The 9,460-nt window shown below is 50.9% G+C and overlaps 1 protein-coding gene across 1 annotated transcript in view; it reads left to right on the top strand.

The window, feature by feature from the left end:
• Positions 1-3,210: 3,210 nt before the first annotated feature.
• The window catches only part of MXRA5 (matrix remodeling associated 5), a 29,360-nt gene continuing 23,110 nt past the window's right edge, over positions 3,211-9,460 (top strand). The window contains exons 1-2 of the mRNA XM_049643338.1: positions 3,211-3,293; positions 5,549-5,767. Of these exons, the coding sequence (XP_049499295.1) occupies positions 5,577-5,767 (191 nt within the window). The 5' untranslated portion in view covers positions 3,211-3,293; positions 5,549-5,576. The remainder of the gene's footprint in view (positions 3,294-5,548; positions 5,768-9,460) is intronic.

The following is a 9,460-nucleotide window of genomic DNA, read 5'->3' as shown; positions in this document are numbered from 1 at the left end:
CAAGCCTCCTCACTCCCAGCTACGCGAGGAGACGTTTCCTGTGTAGGCTCTTTTCTCTGTCTCCTGGTCATGGGACAGGATTCAGGGTCAGTCCTTCCCGGGGTGATGGAGCCTGACAGCAGCCGGCCAGGGCAGTCATGTGACTCAGAAGTGAGGTTTAAAATCCCTGTCAAGCAAAGAGCCACGTCACTCCTTGCTCATGCACGGCCCCGCTTGGAATATTAAACTTTCCCATTCAAAAGCCACAGCCCGTCTGTCCCTGCAGCCAGAAACAGCCCATCCGTCCCTGCAGGGATCCTGCCTTGATTAGGGGGAAGGGCTGGGGGAAGGGACACAAAAGACACAAGAACGCAGTAAAAATAAATGACGGTCGGTTCACCGGATCATCCGCATTAAGGACAGATACCCTACTGCCTCGCACAGCACTGACAAGGGGGCATCACTGTCCTTATTTCACATGTGGAAAAGCTGATGTTAGGAAGGCCGAATAGCATATTCCAGGCCACCCAGCCAGGAAACCAGGAGGAGGGAGTGGCTTCAGCCCTGCTGTGTGACTCAGTTACCGACCGCTGGGACATCTGTACCCTTCTAACAAGACGGGTCCTGAGGTTCTCACAATAATTCAGATGACACACACTGATGGTGGGTCCCCCACAGGAGAGGACTGTAGGGAGCCTCTGAGCCATGAGCTTGTCTTATCCCCGTGTCCTTAAAAGAACAGTTAGGACAAGGGCAGGAGTTGGAGGCTGGGGACTGAGCCGGCAAAGCCATTAGATCAAAGATCACGATGCCTGTGGCTCTGGCTTCCAGAACGAGCCCTCTCCGTGGCTCACAGATGGCTACCTTCTTGCCGAGACCTCCCATGGTCGACAGAGACATCGCGACGTCTGATCTCTACGCACAAGGGCACGAGTCCCTTCCTCATCACCTCCCAGAGGCCTCACCTCCTGATACAAACCCCATGGAGGGGACTGGCTTCTGCGTAGGGCATTCGAGGGGACACCACCCAGTCCACAGCATAGCTATTGTCAAAATTCTGGTTGAAATGGGGACAAGGAAGACACTAGCTGGCGAAATCACTAGGTACACCATGCATCCATCCAGACACATGCCGTTTGGACAGTAGCACGAATCCCATGGACCCCTGGCAATATGGACGTCAATATCACTCCTTTGCCCCAAGCACATTCGAAGGAGCTAGCGTTCTCTTTCCTCCCCACCCTCCACGTGGTAGAACAGCGATCAAACACGTGACTTTAACTCAACCGACATGCGTTTCTACCTCTGGTGGATTCAAGGAACTTTGCTGGCACTGGTGGTGATTCCACGATGCCTAAAACACGGTTCCAACCCATGGACTCAACCCCCGGCAAAGCAAACCAAAGCTGCCAAAGTGAGTGTCCACACAAAAGGATTGAACACATCAAAGCACTGATTTCTTTTTTTCGTGGCACAGTCATTGAGAACCGTAATGCCATATGCAAGGATTTGTTGTGTGAGTTGCAGACTGACCTTTTCGATCTACACGTTCCTTGGCAGAATTGAACCTCGTTCGCTCATTCATTCAGTTCACCCATCACTGGCAAGAGAAGAAGGCACGATCTCTACCATTTCTTCAGAACAGCAGCTGCAAGGGGGTGGGGACAGTCTGGGAAGAGCTTGGCACGTCGAATGTCACCTCCGGGCACCTTGGCAACCTTCCCAGCTTGGGTGACCCACTGGGCATTGAGAAAACAAGGGACTGGTGCAGGAAGAGACTGGCAGGAGGCCCAGAAGGCTGGAAATGAGCGTCCCTCCCAAGGCAGCTAGAGAGGTGGGTATAAAGCCCCATCCACTGGGCCCAACCAATCTTAGGAGCCAGGATCCACCAGACTGGGCTACCGGGTGACTGTGAGGTCCCCCCAGACAGGCACACGGGCAGAATGATGTGAGTTTCCAGTTCGGCTCAGTAGACGATGGCAATGCCATTAACAAACATGAGAAGATGTTGTGGGGACAAGATTTTTACAAATTCATAGAACAAGTCCCACCAAATAGGTCTGCACTTACTACTGAAAAGTAAAGCTATACAGGAAGTGAATCAAGCCACTTGTGAACCAGCGTCTACTGATGACCTACCTTGTGGATACCACCGTGGACAAGGGACGCGGAGGAACCCACGGACACTGTGTTTCTTGGGAGAAACCGAGGCAGCCCGGACTCCAGGCATCAGAAGCAACCGAGCGCCGGGCTCCTTTGCGGCCGCGTCCCAAGACTCCCCGTCTCATGGCCGGCCTTGCAAAGGCTCTATCAGGACCTCTGGAATGTTCTTTTCCTGAATCTTGGCCTTTGGACACCTAGTTTTTTTTCTCTCTTCACAGAAGCTCTGTCCTTTCTTCCAGGGGCTGGGGGGGGGGGGTGTCTCTGCGCGGAATGTCCTCACCTGATCCCTTCCTAACTTTCTAGGGCCCTCATTCCTTCTGGAAGCTGGGTGCCCTTCTCCTGCGTCCCCATCTGGCTCCTGGACACACGGCGCTCTCCAGCTGTGCTGTCGCGCCCCCTCCCCAGGTGGCCCCCAGCTTCCCGCAGCCGGCACCGAGGCTCCCCGCGGCTCCCCGCCCCCGCCCTGCCCCCGCAGGCCGCTCGTGGGGGCGGGAGGAGCGCGCTCCCACCTTCCGGGCAGGCCGAGTCTGGCGGCCGGGAGAGGCGGGCGTCCAGGAGCCACCGGAGAGGCGGGAGGGCGTGGCTGCGGGTCTCACGTTGCAGCCGGGCCTGCCGGAGGGGGCTCCCGCCCGCACACGGGTTCGGGGGAAGCCGCCAGAGCAAACTCCGGCCCGCGCGGAGGGGTGCAAAGCGCGCTCCTTGTCCCTTCCCCGGAAGGAAAGGCGGCCGTTTTGCAGCCCGGCTCGGCACCCCGGCGCGCCCCCGGCCCCTAGTCCCCGGCCTGGCTCCGGGATCGGCGGGACTCGGTCCCAAAGCCGCTGCGCGCTGGGCCCCGGCCGCTCCCGCAGCCGCAGCGGGCAAGGCGCGATGAAGAGGCGCGAGGAGGGCTGAGCGCAGCGCGCGCGGCCAGGGTCCCTGGGCTCGGGCCCGCGCCCCGTCTCCCCGGGGTGGGGCAGGGCAGGGTGGGGGTGGGCCGAGGCGTGGACTCGGGGAAGCCTCTCGGCGACGCGAATAAAAGGGCGCCGGCTCGCCGCGCCGAGCTGGGAAGCCTCGCCGCCTCGCCCCCGGCCCGGGAAGGGCATGGCCCCGGCGGACCCCCGGCGGTGAGTCAGGGCGCCCCGCTCCCGTGTGTCGCGGCCTCCGGAGGACAGGTGAGGACCGAGGGCGGCCTGGGCCCCCGCGGGGAAGGGGGCGCGGTGTCTGCTGCGCGGGGGCAGTTCGGGGTCGGCCAAGGGTGGGGGCGAGGACGAGGGCGCACAGGCCACTAGGCCGGGGGTTTGCGGGGCCTTTTGGGAAGGACAGACAGGCTGAATCTGGCGGGAAGATACCCGTCGCCTTAACCTCTCCGCTCCCTTCCCGGGCCACCTCGCGCCTACCCATCCCTGCTCTCCAGGGAGGCGCCCGTGGGACCCCCGAGGGAACCCGAGCCCTCCTGGCGTGGGAGGGGACAGCAGAGCCGCGGGGCCTCCCCGGAGGGCGCTAAAGTCCCCCCGCCTCCTGCTCGAACTCTGGAATGTGGGTGACCCTCGGCCCGCTGGCGGCTGAGCCGCACGGAAGCCGGACAAGTCTTCCCCCCGGGAGGGACGGCGCCTGTTGCGCGGGTCCCCGCAAGGCCACCCGAGCCGCGTTCCGGGAAACCCCGTATTTTCCTTGGAGCGGCGCTGGAAGCTGGCCAGCTGGTCCGGCGGGGGCCAGCCTCCCTCGCCCCCCCCCGGGGCGGCCCCGGCGGTTCCGGCGGCTCGGGCGGCTCCGGCGACTCCGGCTCAGGGCACCTCCCCGCGCGCGCGGCGCCAGGCCCGGGCTTCCCTGGGGCGCGCGCTCTCGGTCTCCGGGGACGACCCGGCCAGAGCCGAGGCTTTACAGAAGGCGTCGGCGCGCGGGGGCCCGGGTGGCCCGCGGGCACAGCGCGCGTTCCGGGCGCGGTCGGCGGGGGAGGCTGCAGGAGGCTGAGCCCCTCCTCTGGAAAGGCTGCAAGAGAGGACGCGCTCAGGCCGAAGAAGGTGTCTATCTCGAGGTTGTTTAAAGGACCAACAGCTCCGGATTCCTAGCCTGAGGGAGCGGATCAGAGCGTGTTGCCCGCGGTTATCACCTTCCCAGAGCACGCGCGTGTCTTTTGCGCACTTTACACGTGTATTATTTTTAAATAAAGTCGTTGCAAGAAGTGAGAAACACATAACATGATTAACGGATGCGCAAAGCATGGACCTAATAATAATAATAATAATAATAATAAATAACCACGCATATTCTAAACTGTTGCTTGAAATATCCGCGCATTTCCACGTTTGCGCGCATGGCCTCACTGATCGTGTTTCTTTGCACATGTTTTGTGGGTCAATTCCTTTCCTCTTTATCTGATGTCGGATTTCACCAACTTCTTCCCCTATAGCGCACGCACCCAGATGTAGTGGAATACATTTTGCTTCAGTGAGCGCGCACCCCTTAAACACTGTAAGAGGACATATGCAACACCTCAAGGAATGTCATTCAAAGAAGGGTATACTCTTAATAACGACCTTGTTGAGAAGTTTATTTTCAGTCAAATATGTACAATATATAATGGCTCGGAATGAACATTGGAGGCGGAGACTTTAATCAGTTACTTTATTATTATAGAAACATTATAGTAATATATGTTATATTGTTATATATATAAAGTATATATTATAGTTACTTTAATCAGTTACTTTATTATTATGGAAACATAATATATATATTGCTGTATATGTAACTATATATTATAGTTACTTTAATCAGATACTTTATTATTATAGGAATATTATGGTATATATTATATTACTATATATATATAAGTATATATTATAGTTACTTTAATCAGTTACTTTATTATTATAGAAACATAATATATATATATTACTATATATAACTATATATTATAGTTACTTTAATCAGATACTTTATTATTATAAGAATATTATAATATATATTATGTTACTATATACATAAAACTATATATTATAGTTACTTTAATAAGTTACTTTATTATTATAGAAACACCAGTATCTCTCTCCTCTCTCTATATGGATGAGCAAATATATACACGAATATCTGTACATTTGTATATATGAACACACATGTACATATATTTTTGTGTGTCTGGTCTCCATCCATTCCATACCGTCGCTCGTCACAGCGTCAGATTTCCAAATAGGAGCGTCAAAGTCAGGAATTGAGATGACCTCCGAAATAATGGTTCCAGATCGCGGGGAAAGATCAGGAAAATAAGTTTCGAGTCTCTTGGCCCGAATATCTAGTGTCAGTGAAGGACACCATGCGGTGATGTCTTGGGAAGCCCCAAACCATCTTGCACAATTGGAAGAACGTTCGCTGCACATGCGCGCGCTACCCGACAATAAACGGCTCTCCTTCTGTGGTCCCACGACAGGTGTCCAGGGATAACGAATCAGGACAAGATGCCATCATCCCGGGCGCGGTGGCCAGCCCTGTCCGTGGTGCTGATTCTGCTCTGGGGTCATCCACCAGCCGCGCTCGCCTGCCCTCACCCGTGCGCCTGCTACGTCCCCAGCGAGGTCCACTGCACATTTCGGTCCCTGGCTTCTGTGCCCGCCGGCATCTCTAAACATGTGGAAAGAATCAATCTGGGGTTTGTACCACATTCTTACTGAACAATTTCAGCCTCTTTCGTTGCGTGTTTGTTTTTGTTTTTGTTTTTTCACACATGTACGTGCATTTACGAAACTGTCAATGCGTACGACTTTTTGTAAATGCAGTCCTTTGGGGGCGATTATCTGAATTGATCCGTCAACTGGAACCACAATCGTATGATTTAATAACCAGGCATCCTGGATAACTTCAATGTATCTACAGATTTCCCTTGAAAACAATTGCCTACCGTAGAGTAGATACAAATGTATCTGATACACACATAAATATATAAACATTACTTCAATAGACTTCAGAAACTACTAAAAATAACTTAAAAATCAGTTGGACTTCTCCGACATTCTGTAAGTTATCTGGATGATGCACTTGTGCTCTTGGGGGAATAAAAAGGCCTTGTAGTTTTTACCTATTTAAAATATGAATATTTTGGGGCGCCTGGGTGGCTCAGTTGGTTAAGCATCCGACTTCGGCTCAGCTCACGATCTCACGGTCTGTGAGTTCGAGCCCCGCGTCGGGCTCTGTGTTGACAGCTCAGAGCCTGGAGCACGTTTCGGATTCTGTGTTTCCCTCTCTCTCTGCCCCTCCCCTGCTCATGCTCTGTCTCTCTCTGTCTCAAAAATAAATAAAAACATTTAAAAAAATAAAATAAAATATGAATATTTTTTATGAGAGGTTTTATGCAGCATTTCAGGTAGATTTATATTCGTATAGATTTATATTTATATAGATTTATGTAGAGACATATATTTTTGTATTTTAAAATATCGTTTCATGTGCATAAATGCTTTGTATACATAAATATTAGTTGCCTTAAATTGCAGGGACTCATGTGAAAATTAAATAATAAACAATTATTTGGACTTACCCAACAAAATATGTAAGCTATTTTCTACCACCTACAAAACAACAAAAATAACTTAGGCTTTGGTGACTAGCCTCAGACGGGATGTTTTAAGTGAAACGCAATGGCCAATGAACAAAATAATTGTAAATGCGCTTGGCATCTTATAGCAGAAGCTTAAAAAAAATCTTGTATTTGTAAAGTCCTGTAGCAGAAAAAGAGAATGAAAAGTTAAGACAGTACGATAGAAAGTTCCCTAATCGAAGGCAGTAGACCATTGAGTAATTTTCTCAGTAAGATCTTGAGAGACCTTATGATATGAGTATCTGAAAATCCAACCAGAATCATGATAACTCAGTAGGGGAAATAGTTTGACTTTGCCAGAAGAGGGGGTTAAATTTTTTTTTTTAATTTTGTTTTAAAATTTATTCTTGAGAGACAGAGCACGAGTCGGGGAGAAGGGCAGGGAGAGAAGGAGACACAGATTCCAAAGTAGGTTCCAGGCTCTGAGCTGTCAGCACAGAGCCCCTACGCGGGGCTTGATCCCACGAACCATGAGATCATGACCTGAGCCCAAGTCTCCTGTCTCCGCACCGTTGCTGTCTTTCTCAGCCTATGGTCCCACCAGCTGTGATTAGCCCCCTGGTCCCTCCAGCCCGACCCCTGGCCGTGCACACAGTAGGACGTGGCGTCCCACAGGGCATCGTGCAGCCCCCTAGAAAGCGTGACAGTGACGAGCAGGACGACAGGTTTCTGCTGTGCTCCTGCCTACAAGGCATGCATGTGCCGCCTGCTGTATACTGGGGCTCTGGACTATGGGGTGGGAAAACAGGGCAGGGGAGATGTACACGGTGGCTTTGTACAGACAACAGCACTGGGCTACGACCTGTCAGGCTGCGTTTATCGCAGTTACGATTTCCGCGGCTTTTGTCCCCTACTCCTCTTTACAGTGAAGTATTTTGTACATGTGAAACCTAGCTTCTCAGCTGGAGCATAGTTTCTGGTGGCTTCATTTTAACCAACTTTATTTGTTTAGCTTTCTTTATTCTGAAAGAGAGAGAGAGAGAAAGAGAGAGAGACAGAATCCCAAGCAGGCTCCACACTGTCAGCACAGAGACTGATGTGGGGCTCAAACTCATGAACCGTGAGATCACCACCTGAGCCCAGAATCAAGACCCAGATGCTTGATGGACTGAGCCACCCAGGTGCCCCATTTTAAGCTGACTTTACATGGTAAAGACTATAAATGACTGGGTCCCAAAAGCTTTGCCACTGGAGCAGTACATAGATACTGAGGTCCTTCCTTTCCCTGTTGATGGCAATAATATTTTCGGGTGTTTTCTGTAATATTTTTTTTTTTTTTAATTTTTTTTTTCCAACATTTTTTATTTTATTTTTGGGACAGAGAGAGACAGAGCATGAACGGGGGAGGGGCAGAGAGAGAGGGAGACACAGAATCGGAAACAGGCTCCAGGCTCCGAGCCATCAGCCCAGAGCCTGACGCGGGGCTCGAACTCACGGACCGCGAGATCGTGACCTGGCTGAAGTCGGACGCTTAACCGACTGCGCCACCCAGGCGCCCCGTTTTCTGTAATATTAAAGAAAAAAACAAAACAGCTAAGGTATGGCTTCACTGCACACAAGTGTATAAGATCTACCCGGCTAACTTGGTCATAGGAATCTACATGCCACTTTTCAAATCACTCTTTTTCAAAAATGTTTATGTATTTCTTTTGAGAGAGTGCACACATGATCAGGGAGGGGCAGAGAGAGAGAGAGAGAGAGAATTCCAAGCAGGCTCCATGGTGTCAGCGTGGAGCTCAGTGCCAGGGCTCGAACCCATGAAATGGGAGATCATGAACCTGAGCCAAAATCAAGAATGAGACACTTAACCGCCTGAGCCAGCCCGGTGCCCACTAGATCAGTCTTATATCCCAGCACTGTCTCGGGAAATCAGTCTGCAAGGAGATGATGTTAGTGTCATTGTGCGTTTTGCTGGGGGGGGGGGGGGAGGAAGAACCAAGGGCGATGTCTAATACAGACAGGACTCAGGGTCTGATTTGTGTTTTCGCCATCTGGAAGGAGCAGCATGCTCTCAAGGAATGAGGGATTGTTGGCAAAGCGCTACTGAACTCTCCCATTCCCGCACAGATGTTTTTGCAGGGTGTTTAGTCGGCATTGAAACAGAGATCTGCTGTTTCCTGTTTGGACACAGCCCCAGAGCTTTTTCAAAAATTACTTTCCAAGTATATTTTAAATGTTTGTATTTATTTATTTATTTTAGAGAGAGAGAGAGACAGACAGAGAGACAGAGAGACAGAGCATGAGCAGGGGAAGGGCAGAGAGAGAGAGGGAGACCCAGAATCCAAAGCAGGCTCCAGGCTCTTGAGCGGTCAGCACAGAGCCCGACGCGGGGCTTGAACAACTACCATAGATAGATAGATTATATATATATAGATGGATAGATAGATAGATAGATAGATAATACATGGATACATGGATGGATGAATGGATAGATGGATGGGTATATAGATATATACGATAATAGATAGATAATAGACACATGATCCATGGATCAATAGATGGATGGATTGCTGGGTCAGTAGACAGGTATATAGATAAATGATGCATGGATAGATGGATAGATAGATGATAGATGGATGGATCTGTGGATTGATGGATTGGTAGATAGAAGATGAATGGATGGATGGATGGATAGATGCATCAATAATCAACGGATAGCTGGATGATGGATGGACAGATGGATGGATGGATGGATGGATAAATAGATGATGGGTGGATGGATCAATGGATAGGTAGATGATGGATGGA

The sequence above is a fragment of the Panthera uncia genome, chromosome X (assembly GCF_023721935.1).
Source record: "Panthera uncia isolate 11264 chromosome X, Puncia_PCG_1.0, whole genome shotgun sequence".
NCBI lineage: Eukaryota > Metazoa > Chordata > Mammalia > Carnivora > Felidae > Panthera > Panthera uncia.
This window is presented reverse-complemented; position numbering and strand designations above follow the sequence as displayed.